The 19,379-nt window shown below is 42.1% G+C and overlaps 1 protein-coding gene across 2 annotated transcripts in view; it reads right to left on the bottom strand.

The window, feature by feature from the left end:
- LOC138064122 (phospholipid phosphatase 1-like) overlaps positions 1-11,580 on the bottom strand; it is a 73,598-nt gene extending 62,018 nt beyond the window's left edge. For both annotated transcript variants that reach the window (XM_068925248.1, XM_068925249.1), the window contains exon 1: positions 11,140-11,580. In XM_068925248.1, coding sequence (XP_068781349.1) covers positions 11,140-11,197 — 58 coding nt within the window. In that variant the 5' untranslated portion in view covers positions 11,198-11,580. The remainder of the gene's footprint in view (positions 1-11,139) is intronic.
- Positions 11,581-19,379: the final 7,799 nt, after the last annotated feature.

The raw sequence follows: 19,379 nt of genomic DNA, 5'->3' as shown, positions 1-19,379 counted from the left end.
AAACAGTGCATTACTTAGAACTACTTAATTAACCCAATGGCCTCCTCAGACCTTTGGAAACTGCTGAATAATTGTTTTGGGGTCTGTATCATTTAAAAAATAAAGATACCCTCTTCTGAATTGTTGATTCAAATTCTCCAAGATACACAAGACTCTCACCTAGCCTCTAGTCAGGGATAAGTTCTCCTTCAAACTAATGGTATGTCACATCTAGAAACTTGGAGAAGGTTAGTTGGCTTTAAGAGAGACTGTACAGCAAGTGAAATTGATTAGCTCTATGGCTTGATTATTAACCACAGGTTTGTTTATTCCTCTCCCCCCAACTCCCCTTTTCATGCTACACTGAATTCACAAGTAAGAACTAGGTAAGAGAAAAATCTACAAGACTAACATCAGACTGAGAAAAATCTTTATATTTATCCTGAAAAAGAAGGATCACTGCTTTCTGCACATGATGTGCAGACACAGGAAGTCAACTCGTAAATAAACAGCTTTTGTAAAGAAATTCAATCAAGTTAGTGGGGAGTCAAACAGGAGTGGTCACTTCTATTAGAGAAGCACAACCTCCAAAAACAGATCAGTTAGTCAGCTAAGTGCTGTTCATTGGTTTTCATAGCTTACCTTCTTATTTAGAGATGACGCTGCGAAATAACACCACATCCAGATAAATACTGTCATTCTGAGCTGAACCTTTACAGCCAGTAATTACTACTGAATGTAAGAGAGAATCGAGATTTTTCCCACTCACACATGTATTTTTACTTTTATTTTTGGCTAGGACAACCATGTTTGCTTTTCTACTCATTTTGGAATGTACAATCTGGGGTAAGAAGGTATGCAGAAAGATTCAAAGAAATAGAGTCAGGTCAATCTCATGCTGCTGGAGAGAATCTGGGAGTATTTGTCAAGAAAGAGAGAGACTATATTTTGTGGAAAAGTAGAGGTGCCAAAACATTTCTTCCATGAGCAGTCAAGAGCCAAAGAGAAATAGTGATAGAATCGACACCTCTTAGGCAGGAGGTTCTAGGAATAAAGAAAACCGTTGAGAAAGAGGAAGAGGAGATAAAAAAAATGAGGAAATGTTCAGACTTTCAACACCTAGAGGTGGGGGACAGACAAGAGATAAAGATCAATAGACCATTTATTTGCAGTAGCTGAAATGAGTGAGTAGTCTAGAGTTCACTTCCCAACAGCTGCCCATGAACCTTTCCAGCAGACTTTATCTTACTTTTTTACCCTCAGGAACATAAAATATTTCTAACACCAGCACAACGATTGCTCTGATAATGCCAGAAGCTGTGCTAAGCTGCAGTAAACAGGAGATACATATTTCAAAGACTGAACTACATTCTAATCTCTGCTACTCTTCTAAGATTCAAAACTATACAGTACCTGCATATTTATTTGTTTTCTTGTCTAGCAGTTAGTTGGCTTGCAGAGCAGGCACACAGATTGGCAACCTGGGCCAGCTGATGGCAGTTTCAGTAGATGACTGAACACCCTTACTACACCCCAGGCTTTTGGCTAAGCAAAGGCAAGGCTAGTGAATGCAGGAAATGCAGCAAACCTTCCTCTAAGTTGGAGCAGCCTTAATAGAGGAGAGCCCAATTCCCAGCCCAGTCACTTACTAATGGGAAGCCAATTCCTATTCTAGTTCCCCTGCATTCAGCAGTTTAGTACCATGCAGAAAGGCTAGTTATAATAGGGTAGTAGTGAAGATAACTGGACAAGACATGCCACTTGCCTGAGTATTTTTAAGCAAGTGTATTCCCCCTCACATCCACATTTCAATTTCTAACAAGACGGTACAATCAACTTAGAAATTTGACTTTGGAAGCACAGAGAACCTACTGGAATCTGAAAGACATGTAGTTGTCTCTCCTGTGAGCATTTAAGGATGCACACAAGCACAAAATAAACAAATTGCTAGGCTGTATTAGGCTGTCTTGTCTCTGCCTGCTCCAGTACTTGCACAGAGAAATATGTATGGCTCAGTGAGTTAGACGCAAGTTGAAGATGAGGGTCCATTCCTACTCACCATTTGTTTACGTTAATGGCGGGTGGGTGGGAAGGAGAGCAAGATAATATGACAACCAGCTGGAATTTGTTAGCACTTCACCCAGTGGGACAGAGGCCAATTGCTCTTATTACTGACAGGCCTCACAAAAAGATTAAAGACCCTCAGACTAATCAACAAGAAAATAAAAGACTTGGGAGTGGGGGGGAAGAAGGGCAAAAGAGGGAAAGGTCAATAACTTTGCTTTGCAATCCTTGTGACATGAGGTAGGGAAGAATCTAACGGGCTGCAGCTAAAGCAAGGGAAAGAGGCAACTACCACTGTAAGCCTTTCTATTTAGGAGAAATTAAATATTTATCACCGCCTGTAGTATGGTGCACTGTGCTCAATGTAATGTGCACTGTTAAAGGCTTTGACTGGATTATGCAGAAAATTAAAGAGCCCACAAATGCAAAGCTACATACACACACCCTAGGATCAAGATCTTCTACAAACATTCTACCTAGAGCACTACGCTTATGAAGAGGGAAAACAATACAGCAAAAGAAACTAAACTGTCAAGTTCAGCTGTTGGCAAGATGGGGAAGGAATTTTTCCCCTGCAGTTAAATGCCATTTAGAATTGGTGTCCAGAACAGTTACAGTCTTTCCATTTTAATCTTTGTTCTGCAGCAGTGAGCAGGGAGGAGACTTTCAGAGTATTTCCACATATAGTTAGACACCTTGACCTGAAATTACACTCAGGCTCTATACAAATGCTAGGCTATTAGTTGTTAAGAGTGTTAGCGAACTTTTTCAGTGAGACTTATAAGCATAATGTTTTATTTAAACAACAGTCTTTAAGAGAAGCAAGTCTTAAAATGGCAGTGCTGCAGAGGGACTAAGTGTCCATAAGATTGTACACCTTATCATACTTGAGGCCACTTTACACTGTATACAATAATGCTGTGTTTAAGGGGAGTACTTTTAGCTGTTGGAGCTATGTTTTTTTCCCATAGTAAGCTAAAGCTTGTAGTGCATAGTGGCAACCTAAGAACATAAGCTCTGTACTTAAGCTAGGTCTATACAGAGCTAAAAGGGAAATAAAATATAAGGTCTTACATTTTAGAGCAATTACAGTAATTCTTTTGTATTGATTCAGAAGATGACCTCTAGGAAGCTTATTTAATCAGACCTACTTTAAAAATATTTATTTGTACAACACTATTCTTTACACTTGAGTATACTGAATAGTGCCACAATTTACAGTCTTCCTATACTTGTAGAATAGGGCAGATGTAGTTTTCCAGTTCTAGTGGAAGTCATCAGCACTTGCTTTGTGATCTTAGTTTCTTGGTATTAATGATCAGAGCATTCAGTTTTCAACACTGATGACTGGAATCTTAAGATTAATGGAAGATTAACGATAGCAGACCCAGTTTGCAAGCAGAAGCAGTGATCTGACTTCCATTCCCCAAGAAACTCTATTAACATCAGAGCCAGCCACCACGCAGTATTTCACAGTAATTGTACTAATACTGCAGCGTGAACTCATTTAACGAAACAATGGAAGACAATGACTTCACTGACTCATGGAAAAGCTACAGAATTCTCTCAAGAAACAACAAAAAACTACACAGCAAAGTGTTTTCTCAGCAAATTGAAGGTAGGGGGGAGGGCACTAGAACCTAGGCTAAGTCTGGCAGAGTTCATCATCTCACCTGCAGCATCATATAAATATAACTGTATTGGTACAGCTCCTGAGTAAATAACCAAGGATAGAGAAGTGAATCATTCCAAAACAGGATGCCCTGACTTGACCCACTTGCTTCCTCCCTCTTTTTTTTTTTTTTTTTTTTTTTAAAATGCACAAGCTTTTTTTCCCCCCTCTGTTGTCAGATTTTGAGGTACCACATGAACAAAGGAAGACAAAATAGTGTTAAGGTACAGTACAAAAGTATTAAGTACAGTACCTTAATTCATTTCTTGAGTCAAACTGCTTCTTGGTTACAGCTTTTTAAGGGTGAACCAGCAAAATCTTTAATACAGAGAGACCAACCTATCTATTGTTGCTTCTCATCCTGGTCATCCCAATTCAGCTTCATGTGTTAACAGAAAGAATGTTCGAGAAGTACATCAGACAGCTTCACTATTATTTCTTTGTGTCATATTCTGCCAAAGCAACGTATTAGGAGCTATTTTCGGTATCAATATAAGCAAGGAGTCTTGATTTTTACAAGACTAGACCCAACTATGCTGGAAGGCTTCATGAATCTGGCAAAAGTAGTTTATAAGACACAATGAAAGATGATCAAGACTGTTTTTTGATCTCACAAGCCTGAGTCTCTCAACCTGGAAAGGAAAACTCCTTGCAGAAACTATGTCAAATCATTAGCAGTTGACAGTTAAATGAGAGTACGTAAGTAGAAGATCCTTAACCTAAATTGCAGTTTTCTTCCAGCTTTTAAGTTGCAGAACTCACCAGTCTGGCTGGAAAACTACTTGTGTACCTACTCACACGTGGGAACCGAGATGTCTATTGCTACAGCCAAACTGATTATTTCCTAATACCATGGAAACTATATTGTTCTAACAAAGCTATCTAAGGAAGTTTATCATAAGGGAATTTTGCTTCTTCGGGATAGCTTTAAATGGATTTATTTTTTGGTCATATAATTGACTTTAAGGCCCCTCTTCCCTTCCAAAAAAGGAGGCTGTAGATACCTTGCACACAAGGACATCTCACAGCAGTATGTACACTTTTAATTCCTTAATAATGTAAGCCTGTATTAATAGGCTTACAATTTGATGCTAGAGTTATGTTGATTCAAGTCACTAGTATTAGATAACATCGTCTGAATTTCTAGTGTTTGTGCATTTTTCAGTTGTCTTGAGTCAAGCGTTTTACTTGATTAGACTCCAAGAAGGAGGAGCTTTATTTGGGGGGGGGGGGGGGGGGAGGAGGATAAAGAATAGGGGGAAAAAGAGAAGAGCCAAAACAAAAAACAAAAGAAACAAGAACAGATTTGGCAATAATTAAGCTTACACCAATGAATCTCTAATCTACAGATTTCTAGAGTCACGCTTCTACAGGTAGTAGTATATTCTGCCAATAAGCTTCTAAGTAAATCTGTTCAGCACTTTTTAAAAATCAGCCAAGAGAAGTTTGCTTTGCTGTTTTAATTCTCCAGGACTATTTCTAGTGAGAGCCTATCAGCTATATGAAATAAATCCAAGTCACTTGGAAGGCTGAGAAGTTTAGCGAGTCTTTCATCACCAGGTACCTACCAGATTTAACCTCATCTCTCATGCTGCCCCTTATGGGGTTCCAAACACATTCACGGATAGCAGACTGTCTACAGCTTTATCCTCTTTAGCATCTGGTCAGTGCAACAGTGCTCCTAGGTAACACTGAACAGTAACAGAAAGCCAGTTAACTCTTCCCTTCTTTAGGTCGGGGCTATGATTTCCAGGTTCAAAATAAAGATACTTTAAGTCAGCATGGAGTTTAAGCCATCCATCTTTAAAAAACCAGGTCAGTGCACTGAATTAGCTCAGGATAGGAACAAAAAAGCAGCAGAGCAGACACAAGAATGAGGCAGGCTCTCTTCAGCTCTGAGAGGTGAGCCATTATATCATTCAGCTGTAGTATAACACTTCTCACTTTCTACAGAAAGATGTCAGAAACCCCTTCCCTCCTTAAATAAAGGACACCATCTTCCACATAAGCACTCCACAAGAACCCCTCTCGGGGTTTTTTTTGTTTTTTTTTTTTTCGGGGGGGAAGTCAAGTATTTGATAAGGAACTGCTTTCCTGACAAGCATCTTCCTCTGTTATGCCAAGAACAAAGAGCACAGGGCTGAGTTCGTGATTTGGTTCATGGAAGTCACTGAAAAGTTAATTAGCATGCCCATATATATCTGTAACAGGCAAGTGTAAAGAGTTTTTTTGGCAAATGGGGTTGCCCAGAGTACAAAATACTTTACAGTAATGCCTGGCAAAGCAAGAACCTGACTGCTAGCTTTGGATAGTGTCCGTTAGCTACTGAAGTTCTAAACTAAAGCTTTTTTTGTAGGTTTCCTAGCAAGTTGAAAGATACTCCACCCAGAGACTCCCTCCATAGGGGGAAGTGACTGTTGCCAAGATCCCTATCAAGGGAACAACTTCACAAAGTATTCAGTTCCATGCATTTGAGAAAACAGTGTGAGAGGGAAGACTTTTATTGTTTTAGGTAACAGTATTTCCAGTGACTCCAGAATAGATTTAATGAGGATCATCTTGTGGTACCTAGCAGACAGTGTCATTTGAAGACAAGCTACTCTTACTTGAACCTGTTACAGCTTAACTGCTAACGCATGCACTAGCAAAAATATCAGCGTCCGCATGATATGGAAAAGAAGAGTTACACATATCTGAGTCACAAGTAACATGGGAGGAGGTTACTGAACTAGGACTATTAGGAAGTGCACATAAAAGCAGGCCTTACTATGATACTAAGGCTAATACCTTAACTGTCATGGGGACTGCTACCTTCAGTGACAGTGAGAGTCAACATTCCTAAAAAGGAAGAAAAGCATCTAAGACAAAAACATCATACAGGGTGTACAAAGCAATCCAGCCTTCTCACTTTCCCAAATCACATATTACAAGAGATACAAGTAAATTCACCTGTTTTTACACACTTTTGTTAACTGTTTAGGATATTTGCTCTGTTGCAAAAACTGACCTTTCTGAAGTTAACTGATTAAGTGTTTAATATTTCTGAGTTTAGATCACATATTCTTTTTTGGAAGACTAGAATTTATCTTTCCTTCCTCAGGAGTGGTTTCACAAGGAATCTGAATTCATTTAAGACTGCCACAATCCCAACTCCCATACTAGCAGCAGCCTATCAGTCCCTTTCCTTTTTTTGCACTGGTGGCACTTGCAGTCCAGGGAGTTAAAACACCCAAGCAGCAGATGGTTCCACCACAACAGAATGGTTGGTGGTAGGTAAGTTTTGAGTTGGCTTCTTGAGCCAGTACAGAGTAGGTACATGGGAGAAAAGGAAGAAAAAAATCCCTGCACACAGCTTCATCTCACAGTAGTTTTAAACTGAACCACATAATCCATTAGTATTTTCAACATATTGAAGAGTTGATTGAAACAGTGAAAAGCTAAACTATTTTGAAGCAAAAACACTAATTCTTCTAGCCTTAGGTTATACACATTCTTGCACTAGACCAGCAACCACTTTAATATTATTGAATGCTCCTTAGTTACTTACAATAGCTACACAATCACTGACAAGTTAAGGAAGAGAATAAAGAAACAAACTTCTGTTGTGTTGTATCCCCACACTCAAGTTAAAGATGAATTCAACAAGCACAGGCCAGATTTTTGAGCTGGTGGATGAGAGTCTTGGAGTCCAGCTTCATAGAGAGTATTTGTCATTGCTCTAGTCGCCCCAGCAGAACTTACTTTAGAAAAAAAGTTATATTTTCCAAGATTAATCTTATTTGATCTTAATTAAAAGTTTGGGGTAAGTGAAAACTGTACTTAAGAGTTCTTTCACTCATTACAGGCTAAATGACCATGGGTTTTCCGATGTTAAGAATAAAACTGTTTACTTGCCTTACTGAGGAATCAATGTGATTCTTAGTCAAGCAACAGATCTGTAGGTATGGCAGAGTAAGTATAGTTTTTAAGTGAAGACACCAGTCAAAGCTAATCAGTTAAGTTATGATTATTCCACTTTGTCATGCAAAAACTAACTGCTTATTCTAATAAGAATTCAAGGCTTAGTATCAAGAGTATAAAACAGTTTCACTGTTGCATAAGTGGGATAACAGTCCTAGATCTCTGTGTGGTGCCTATGTAAAGTATCTTTCCATTAGAAGACTAAGGAGGGACAGGCAACAATTTAAGTATAGAGGAGAAAAACCCTGCAGCCAGTTCATTCATCCTTTCTACAGGGGGGAAAGAAACTGACCAAAGACTCCAGAGCCCATATAGACTAACAGAGCTTTTGCCTGCAATACTGCAGAGTTGCAGGAAGATAATCAGTACACACACTTATTTATCCCCCAGCACTGCAGATGAGCACAAACTCACAAAATACAGATACAACCTGCTACTTGTGAGGTCAAATACCACAGAAATCTGCAGCCTGTATCTTTCAGGTTATAGAACATGAAATTAATTTTGTACTGAACACTAATATCAGTTTAGTAGGAAAGAATCACAGGACGGTTGAGGTTGAAAGGGACCTCCAGAGATCATCTAGTCTAACCCCCCTGTTCAAGTAGGGTTGCCTAGAGCGTATTAGCCAAGATTGTGTCCAGACAGCTTCTAGATATCTCCAGGGAGGGAGACTCCATAACCTCTCTAGGCAACCTGTTCCAGTGCTCAGTCACCCTCACAGGAAAGAAGTTCTTCCTCATGTTCAGATGGAACTTCCTGTGTCTCAGTTTGCGCCTGTTGCCTCTCGTCCTATTGCTGGGCACCACAAAGAATTATCATTAGACAAAATCCTCACCTGCAAGTCCCTTCATCTGGGCAGTTGCCTAGGTCACTTAAACAGATACCAAAGTTGAGGTGAGAGGAGCAGGGGAAAATGAGAATTAGAAGAAAACGCCACAATCAACTTCAAAAATAAAAATCCCCTTTAGGTATAGGCTTAAGCCTTACGTTCTTCTAAAGGCCTGGCTCAATCACATGAAAGTTAAGGAAAAGACAACAGAGAGATTTTGATTTTACATGTAGAGTCTAGCCCATTCCTACATTTATCTATTTTGGCTCAGGTACGGTTTTACTGAAACCTGTAACTCAGTGTGGTTAAAGATGAAGGTATCGGACGCTTCACTTTAGGCACTGTCTGCATCTTCCCCTACCAGCAGTAGGGAGTAAGCAAGCCAAGTGAGAAAAGGCTAGCAACTCTCCAGTACATAAGGATCAGGTCGTTTGTTGTACAAAATGAGACCATTCCTATTCCACTACAGAGCAGGGCCAAGAGTACACCTTCCCAGATAATAGCATGAGGCAGGAACAGAGAGCAGAAGGAAGTTTCACGTTCTTTTAGCTGGGTAACCCTCAAGTCATATGCCTGTCTTGATTTTAAACACTGACAAAGCAAGAAAAACAAAGTATATTACTTATAACAGGCAGATACCCTTCTAATAGACCAAAATTTAAGTACAGGCATAGTGCAGAGTCTGTTGATTGATAATAAGTATTTTATAGTAGTTTTCACAACAGACATAACTGCTTTACAGGCCATGAGAATAGCATACAATTTCAAGCCTTGTTACAGCATAGCTTAATAACACTTCAGAACTGAAGAAAAATTGCTACTACTGGACTACACGCATTCACTACCATTCTCTAAAAGCTGTATCCTGTCAATCATTTATTCAAATCAGTACATCATTCACCATGGTATTTGTTCTTGAATGCCATTTAGCTGCAGGTAGGTTACATTGCAACTGGAAGTATCCAAAACCTACCACCAGTCTTGGCAAGATAAAAAAGTGCTGCTCATGTGTTCATACCAAGGCTAAAGACCTCAGCAACCAAGGTGGGACTTTGAAGTAGATCTGTTTGATTGATCAATAATGAATCTAAACATTTCCTTACCATGTTTATCAGGTAGTAAAATTATACTCATTGGTTTAAAAAGCAAGCATCTAAAAAACAAGATCATGTAACACTTCCTAAGATTCAACAGAAAGTACAACTTCAGATGCCTTCCCTGCTCTTCACACACAGAGGTCCAGACTAGTCACAGTACTTTACAGGGAGCAAAGCTTGCCCTGCTCTGATCAATAACCAATGACATTACTCCTTACACTGTGTTATTATATAAAATTGAAATCAAATTGACAGATCACACTATTATATGCTATTCTTAGAGACAGATATTGAAATAGAACACCTTCATAATGGCTCTTATCTGGACTGGTACAAGGTGAGCATTGAGTGCTGTGTCAGTGTGTTGTGGTTGTTATGGTTCAAAGTACGACAGTCACTGCACTGAACTCTCTCACTTCTAGCTCTACACATGTACCCCTCACTGCTACATATAAAAACATGAGGACACAAACAGCTGTGCTAGCAAATATCACATTTTTCTTCAAATCTCAAGCTAGAACAATAGGATCAGGGAGACCACAGATCATTCTAAATTCAGTTTAACTCATTTGAATCCTCTTTACTTCATAATACTTATTGCATCTCTTGTTATGACAATAGGATGAAACATGTTTTCTATGATCGCTGGTATCCCTATCACTTCTTTTGGCAGAGCTTTCTGAACCACTAAAATTAACAAATCTCAACACTACTAACACCTGCTTTCCCAATACAGACTTGCCAGAAACAGTCTATTAGCTCACATAACAGAAGCTTAGAGAAAGAAGTCAAAGAGAGAAAAGAAAGATTTTTTTTAGATTTCAACAGACAAGCAGCAGCAGATTTGGATCACAGTACCTTCCCCCCAACAAGACTCCTCTCTTCGGAGTTACAGCCATGTTAAAATCATGAATAATATTTAAGACTCTGCTCAGCAATCTAGCAATATTCAGGAGCCTACAGGGGAAGAAAAGAAAAATCCATCTGCTTTCTATTTAAAGCCGACCCTGCCTGATGACAAGAGCCTCTAAACGCTTCACCATCTGTTGCTAACGCACAGAGGTGGGACCACGCTCACGGCGGGTAATATCAAGCCGTGAAGTGCGTCAGCCCGGTGCCCTGAGGGCCGGGGGGCAGTCAGTGACCAGATCCCTCCAGGTGAGGAGCAGGACACCACGGCGTGGCTGTCCCTCCTGGGTGGCAGTGAAGTGAAAAGGAAGAAGGGAGGGGGTGAAGCGATTATAGGCAGCAGTGAAACGCACACACACGCACACACAGAGAAGGGGCAGGCTGGAAGGAAACCTGCTCCGCGGTGGTATCTGGTGCATCCTCCCCCGCGGCAGGAGGGAGGAGAGGGAAGAGAAGCATGCGATTACGCGGCACCGGGCAGGGAGGGAGAGCCGCGGGCGGATCGCTCGCCCTCCGCCCCTGCGCGGCGACGCCCGGGGCTCCCCTCAGCCCCGCGGCCGGCGGGGGCGCAGCGCCGAGGGGCGCGGGCAGGCGCCCGCCGAGCCCGCCCCCGCCCGCCGACCTACCCAGCACCACGCAGAGCACATCCAGCGCCACGAACGGAAGCCTCGTCTTGTCAAACATGCTGGCGGCGCCGTGCGCCCGGCTCCTCCTCGCGCGGGTGACAGGCTCGGCCCGAGGGGCGGGAGCGCAGGGGGCGGCAGAGCAAGGCGGGGAGGGCAGGGGAGGGGCGCGGCCGCACCCAGCCGCGCCGCGGCGCTCCGAGACGATGGCGCCCGCCCCCCCGCAGCCAGCGATCCCGGCGCCTCCGCACTGCGCTACTGCCACCACTGCGGCGCCCACCCTGGCCTTTAAAGGAGGCGGGGAGGGAGGGAGGGAGGGAGGGAAGGGAGGGCTGGCGGCGGCGGCGGCGGCTCCGCCCAGCTTCTACCCGCCGCCGCCGCGGCGCGGCCCCGCCGCGACGCCCCAGCCGGCGGCCGCAGTCCAACGGCCGGCCGGAGCCGCCCAATCGCGCCGCGGCCCGCCCCGCCCCGCCCCGCCGTGCGCCGCCCCCCGCCTCCGCGGGGCTGCGCGAGCCGCGCCCGAGGCGGCCCCCGCAAGGGGGAGGGGCGGCGGGCGCGTGCGCAGGGCGCCGCCGCCCAGGCGGGCCTGCGGCGGGATGCCGGCCCCCAGCGGCTGCAACGGCTGCAACGGCTGCAACGCTCCCCCTTCCTCCCCCGCTCCGTCCCTCGCCCCGGGCGGCGGCGGCCGGGCTCTGCTTGACGGAGGCCTGCGGGGGCCGCCCCTCGTGCCCCCGCGGGACAGCCCCGGGGCCGCGGGTCCCTCCGGGCCCCCGTGGCCGCAGGGCTCCCGCAGACCGGGGCGCCGCCTGAGGCACCGCCTCCTGCCTCGGTGTTGGCTGGCCTCTCTGCCGCTGGCCTTGCGTTAGGAGGTTGATTTATGAGGCCCATTAAAAGAGGGTTAAGGGAGCAGCGCCAGGCATGAAGACGCTTTGAAAATGTAGAAGGGCGCCGGTGCTGGCTCTTCCACCTGCCTTTCTAGCTAGGTTTTTGCCGAGGAAATGGGCTGTGCTAGGGATGCGTTGTGTGCCCTGCTCCCGGCAAAGCTTTCAGGTGGGGTGGCCAGTTGGGTGCAAGGGGAGCCGGGAGGGTGTACTGAGATCTGCAGGTTTCGCATAGCAGAAGAAAGAGACTGAAATTGCTGTCCCCTTGGCGAAAAACCTTCAATAGCACCCACACCTTGCCAGATGCCAGCAAATCCAATCACAGCAGCACCCCAGCAGCATGGAAGAGGCTTGGAAAATCGCAAAAGAACAGAGAAACTGATTTTCAGCCCAGCCGCCCCCCCCCCCCCAGGTTTTTCCCTGTTAAAAGCTTTTACTTGGAAAGAAAATACTGATGAACAATGTTCTCTGAATAACCTATAACTAACCTATAACTATTTTTTTTTTGTCACCAGCGTTATTAGTGCTGTCGGGCACAAACCTATCACTCATGTCACTGAGCACATTTGTGTTAAGAAATTGCAGATGGGATGACTGGCACTTAACATGCTCAGAACATCAGGCATAAACTTTTCTGCAATTTCTTATGTATTCCACCCTTTAATTCTGTAAATAGGTTCACTTTGTGTTACATCCTAAAGGCTGAGTAACAGGTTTGGCAGATCAACAAGGGAAACAACCTCTTGAGACTGAAACACGTCAATAAATATGCCCTATCTTCAGTTTCTTAGGATTCAAACATACTATCTAAAAAGTGATATAAAGCAGTTCCATATAGACTATCTATATATATAAAAGTTTTATTTAGTAGCCTATAAAGGAATTCCTGATTTCACTTCAACACCTAAGAAGTAGCCCAGCTACAAATCAAAGCGTGCTCTACAGATTAAGACTAACCTCGATTTATGTAGGTGTAGTGTAATTTACAAAACTCATACTTGTATGCAAGTATTCTGAGATGGTCTCAAGGAGGCAGAAACTCCAGTGTTGTCTTAAAATACAGAAAGCAGTGGAATAAATTGTAGCATAACCTGGTAACGCCAAAAAAAGGACTTATCTTTGTGAGAACTGTTTCTGAAATCTACTGTGCCGCTCACAAAGTAGGGCATTGTTGACAAGATCTGATTATTGCAAGGTGATTAGAAAAAATAGAAGACAAATAGTGCAAAAATTCCATGCACAAGTGCTGTAATTGCTTTCTTCATCCCAAAAGCATCATGATAATCTTGTTCAGGCTAACCATCAAATAGCTCTCCTGATCCACGCCCCTACTCAGTCAATTACCGAAGAGATTGCAATGTCTAATTTAAATGGAAGACTTCCCAGAAGAATGAAAGTGAGATAGTGATGACACTTAAAAATACCTGGAAATTTGACTTCAGCAGAACAGTATTTACAAACAACAGAAATTCATCACGTTTTATTGTCTTGCAATTTCTACATCTCTTTTTCATCCTTGAGACATAGCTTGCCTAAGGGAAGAAACATCTCTGCAACCTTCTGACAGAGCTCAGGAAAGAAATCAGTCATACAGTTCCCCTCCAAACTGTCCATTGCACAAGGGATATGTTCCTCACTGTTGCAACCTTATTCCCACCACTAGGCATGCTATGCCTGGGAAACCCCCCTCAGAGCACAAATGGGAGCAGGTTAGCTCTGCAATATTCTAGGCATTCAGAAGTTATTTCTGGGCCTTCGTGTACGGACAAGTATGACTATGCAAGCACAGCAATGCAAGCACACACAGACTGAATTACTACTCCGATTAGCAAAAGCCTATATTACCCCAGTGTTGTCCTAGTACAGGCACTGCATCTTCAGCTATGCTATTGATTTTTTTCTCACAGAAAGGCATAAAACTTAAAAACCGGAAACATGCTTTTGTACATTTACTAAAAAATAAAATATCTGTGGCAGCAACAATGCCCAGGGTAGCAGAAATGGCAAACTGGCAGTGCTTGATCAGACTAGTCATCTGCAGAAGTAAATTTCAGAGGGAATGGAGATTACTTGACTATAAACATCAATTAAAACAGAAATGGAAATCTTGTTCAGTGCAAGTTGAAGATTTTTTTTAATATGCAGCATAAATATCAGAGCTTCTGAATTTCATTTTTTTTCCTAGTACTATAAGAATTATGTAGAATCTTCTGACTCACTGGCACTAGCAGGATTGATGGTAAATAAATGTCCATTTGCTGGGGAAAAAAAAAAAAAAAAGAGACATTTTTCCTGTCCAGGCTCTGCTTCATACCTGTTCCTCCCAGCAAGTCACTTAGATGTCCACCATTCTTAAGCACCTTCATGACCCACTGCTGTCAAGTCAGATCAACTCATATATATGCTTAGCAAGGTCTTTGCTAAAGAACATTTTTGAGCTGGGACCTGAGTGAAATGAAGGCAATAGATGAGGCTCCTAAGTGATATGTTATCCTTTAATTAAATGTAGATTTTTAATAGTTTAATATTACTCTCTAGAATTTAGACACCCCCAAATATCTTAACCTCTCACCTCTTCTTGTTTTGGTATGGTTATTTAGTTTTCTTTCTTTTTCCCATTTATCTTTTTTTTATTATTATTGAGAGCAGTGAGCAACAGAGAACATGAAGACCAAGTTAAAGCCCTGATCATTTGGGTTTTTTTCTCGTTTTTTTTGCAGAAATTATGATTTTCCAGTGTTTTACCTATCTTCCTTCATAGTTTTGTGTATACTATGACTGAACGCCCAGGAAGGTTATCCTGCAGCCTGTAGTGGTACTTGAATGCTAATTAATTACTACTGGCCAAACAGGACTCAATTCACATTCTGCAAATAACTGCAATTAACATTCATATAGATCAGTGACTTCAGTACATGATGGGATTTTCCTAGGCTTATTTCTCTGTAGCTTGATCTGGGGTCAGAGTCAATAGGTCTAAATGAGCTGTTATCACTCAGCAAAGAGACTGCAGTGTCATCACTGATAGTTCTTGGAAGCCACACCTCAGTGCTCAATGGAGAGATCACGGTGCCACACAGAATGCTGGCAAGCATTAGGAAAGAATTTGAGAGCAATCCATAAAATATCAGTAAGACACATTCCTGGATACTGGTAATCCTACATCAAAATGGATACAGAAGTAGAGAAAGTGCAAAGGAAGGCGAAAAGGATTATTAGCGTTTCTGTGCATTAGCTTCAATACAACAGAAAAGTAAATAGGATTCTTCAACATGGAAAAGAAATGATAAGAGAGGAAAAGGCTTTATAAAATATGGATCTATAAAATCATGAAATGTGTGGAGAAGAAATATAAAACACAGGTTCACTATTTCTTATCAGGTAAGAACTGAGGAGAACCGAAATTAGGCATCAGACAGCAGCTCTCCTTTTTTCCATGAGAATATTGTGGAATTCATTACCTCAGGTTGCTGTCGGGCACAAAATTATAAAGGAGGCAAAAAGGGATTAGCTAGGTTAATAGAGGACAGGTCCACTGTTAAACATGGTGGGCTGTTTCTTGAACTGTGCCCCTAAACATCTGCTGCAAGTCACTGATGCAGGATATTAGGCTGAATGGACTTGATCTGAATCAGAACACCAGTCTTAGTATGGTCAAAGCTAGTCAACAGTCATAGTGTTACATGGCAAAATACACTACTAGTATTTAGTGGAAATGAATTAGCTGAGACTTGTTTATAAAGTTCAGCCAGACTCCTATTCTGACACTTTGTGTCGTTAATTAGAACTTACCTGCAAAACCCCACACATGCAGTAAGACCTACAGAAGAGGACCAAGAAAGAAAGTCTGCAAAGATGGCACTCCTGAATTTCCGTTGTATCATTTGTCAGGGGCATAGGATTTGCCCCTCATGAAATGATGCATGGTCCTACCGGTAGTTTTGGACCTGGTCCTCTGAGGTTAGTTGTCATGCTTTTCACAAAATGTTTTAGAAAGCAGAATTTAGATTCTTCCAAAGTATCTTAACCTCACATCTCTTCTTTCGTTTGGCCTGTTTATTTAGTTTTTTTCTTTTTTTTTTGCTCATATGTCTCATGTTTGTTTTTTTATCACGGAGCAGTGAGCAATAAAGAACACTTTATATATATATATATATATATATATGTGTGTGTGTGTGTGTGTGTGTGTGTTTGTGTATATATATATAGAACATATATATATGTTCAATAAAGAACATTTATATTTCTATTGAAAAAAGCAAGAAGAGTTTCCTGTATTCTCTCCCTTCTTTCTTTTCCCTTTAAATACAGATGATAATAGTTTTGGTACTTGACCCCTAAATATCTGATGAACTGCGTTCTCTGTTCACCAAAGGGCTCCTGCTCTCAGGCCAGTGACTTGACATTGTCACCACTGATCCTCAGCTCCTTCATTCCTGAAGGAGTAGACCTGATTGTTTTCCTGACCCAATTCCTGAGCTCCTGATAGGCAGGTAAACTTCCCGACTGCTTTCCCTTCAGTTCTACATGCCCTGCTTGCTTAGGATAAAAAGTCTCCAGAAGAGCAACAGTCTCTTACTATGTACGTTACCTAACACAATGAACTGGGCCTCCAGGCATTACTGCAATACTCATCAGTCATATTGATCCAAAACTACACTCCAAAGCTAAGACAAAGTACAGCCAGAATGCCTATGGAAATATTTCTGTAGGGGGCCTTTTGCAACGTTTTTAGTAATGGTATTATACCGTTAGAGTTGTCAATGCTGCTTTTGTTTGAGCTCCACAAATTCACGGTATTTTTTTACAGTGCCATAGAACCAAAGTAATTTATTCACTAGCTCGTAACATTTTGATGTTGTTTTCCGAAGACAGTATAAATATATTGGATAAAATTCACCCTTGGACACATCTCCTTGCACCAATATAATGCAGTTACAATAGTCTCGCACAGAAATAGTTGTGACTACAAAAATAAATTACAAGGGGGCTTTGAAAGTGAAATAACAATAGGAAAGACGTCACCAAAAACCTCAAGCTGGCAGAATTAAGTAAGGCAAAAAGAAACCCACCTCAGTATGGATTGTACAGCGCATTTTTTTCTTGCATCTGAGAATTATTCTTCACAGAGCATAATCAGAATCAGTTCCTATTAAAGCAAAATTGAGGGTGGAGGAGAATAAATCAGTAGATAACTGCAAAATTCATTATTTAGTGTTCCTCTTCAAAGAACGGTGTGAGAATTTGGGTCTTAATACAATCATTATCTAATGAAAGCTTTTGCCTTTCCATCTTCCGTAAAATAGTACTTAACTCCTTGAAATAGTCATCAGAGTTCAGCAAAAAAATCCACAGCTGCAGCTGTTCCAACAGGCAGAGTTCAGTTACTGAAATCACTTCCTCTTAAGGTTTGTGCCTTACACGCAGAGCAGGAAACGTGGGATTTCACTTTGCTGTCTTGTCCCCTTACATGAATTCATCCTTGTGCCAACAGCAGATTCAGTGCCTTAAGGTACAAGTCAATGGCTCCTGTAATCTATTGCCAGAGCACAGAATGTCCAGATTATAATTAAGCCCTGACCGCTTGGTATTTACTTCTATTGCACTAATACCGAGAGGCCCCGGAAAAATTGGTGCCAATCGTGCTATGTGCTGTACACATTCACAGCCATTGCCTCAAAGACCTCACAGAGCAGGGTGAAAGAAAGAAAATATTATTTTCCACAGCAGCAAAAAGCGTTTTAATTTTGCTGCTCTTCTCCTTGAGGCATTAAATCCCGAGAGAGATGAAGAATAAACCTGTCCCATATGAGTCATCTATGCAGATGAAAGCAGAAGAATATCCACTTATCTCTTGTTTTATCTTTCCCTTCAACATTGCTGCTTCTTTCCCAACTAGAATAACAACAAAGAAAATAAGAGTGAGATCAGCACTGGGCAGGGATGTTGTAGTGTCTGGAGCACCAGAAGCCGTGGAAGCAGGCAGGAGTGTCTCTTGATGTGCTCTGGCTCCGGCAAGCACTTGGCAAGGAAGAGGAAAAGGATTATGTCTGTCAGAATAATTTTTATGGGACCCAACTCTTCCAGGGATTGTTTCAAATCCACATAATGCTCTTGAGTGTTAATGCTTGCATGGGGACATTTGCATTAGCAGATAAATGTGCAAGAACACGTTTCCAGACATCTGCCTAGTGACTGCGCATCTGAGGAGTGTGCAGAAATTTGTTCCAAGGTCCACGAGGTCCTTGGGCTCCTGAAATGACTTCCAAGGTTTGTAATAAATTGTGCTGCTGAAGTGTACTACAGTTAAGCAATTCTCACATGATAGAAACAATGTGTGGTGCACTGCACTAAAACCGCTCTATGTTATTTTAACTTTTCAGCCTTTGAAAGTATCCAGAAGGGAACAGAAGCATACTGGGGGAAAAGAAATTCATATGTATAGATGTTGTGAAAAAGGGAAAGAAGAAAACATAGGAGGAAGCCCCCAGATTATGACCCTCCCAATTCAAGACTAGTGGTTAACATTGTAATACTAATCTTTGCTGTACTTTTTATTAGCCAGAAATGAGGAGGGTGAATGTAGTTGTGAAGGTATTAATATAAGATTTACTCTCCCACAGATTTCTAGGGAGTCTGAGTTGAATTGCTTAGGTCTCTCTGGCTAGGTCTAGACTTTTTTGGCCCTGTAGGCACGAGTCTTGAACATGCAATGCCAGAGGGCTGAGACACTGGTGTCTGGGAGGGAGGGGTTCATTTTCAAGCACAAAGGCACTGCACTGTTCTTGAGCTTCTCTTCCTGGTGCACATACTGGCTTGTCTCAGTGTGCGTCAACAAACAGGTGGTGCGGAGTTTCAAGTAGTTTGGGGTTGAATGGAAATGCAAGCCACAAGCTAAGATACGTTGCGTGCCTCTGTTCCCTTCTGTCAGGTGGGAAGACAGCAGTGCTATACTGCAGGGGGATGTTATGAAGATAAATGTCACAGAAATGGCATGGCCATTGTCCTGGGTATAGATTCATGGCAAAGATTTAGTTTGTTCCATTCTCTAATGCAATACATTCATAAATAATAATATGTTATAGGGCTTAGGAGTTTTGGTTCAGCCATACCTAGGATAAACACAATTGCTAGATTTCAGATGAAAAACCCAAATTACTTACCTCTAAGTTACCACTGCATCAACATCAGCAATAAACAGCTGAGATGATTCCTCCTACAAACAGGTTCTTAAAAAACATAAATGATGCAGACCCATGCTAGTATAATATACCAGCCAGTGTCATAGCTGCCTTGTGATGTATTGGTTTTCTGAAAACAAGTATGAAAGCACAGCAGCCTAATCACAGAATTGTTGCACAA

This window comes from Struthio camelus, chromosome W, assembly GCF_040807025.1.
Source record: "Struthio camelus isolate bStrCam1 chromosome W, bStrCam1.hap1, whole genome shotgun sequence".
NCBI lineage: Eukaryota > Metazoa > Chordata > Aves > Struthioniformes > Struthionidae > Struthio > Struthio camelus.
Note: the sequence above shows the minus strand (reverse complement) of the source record. Positions and strands in the feature narration are given on the sequence as shown.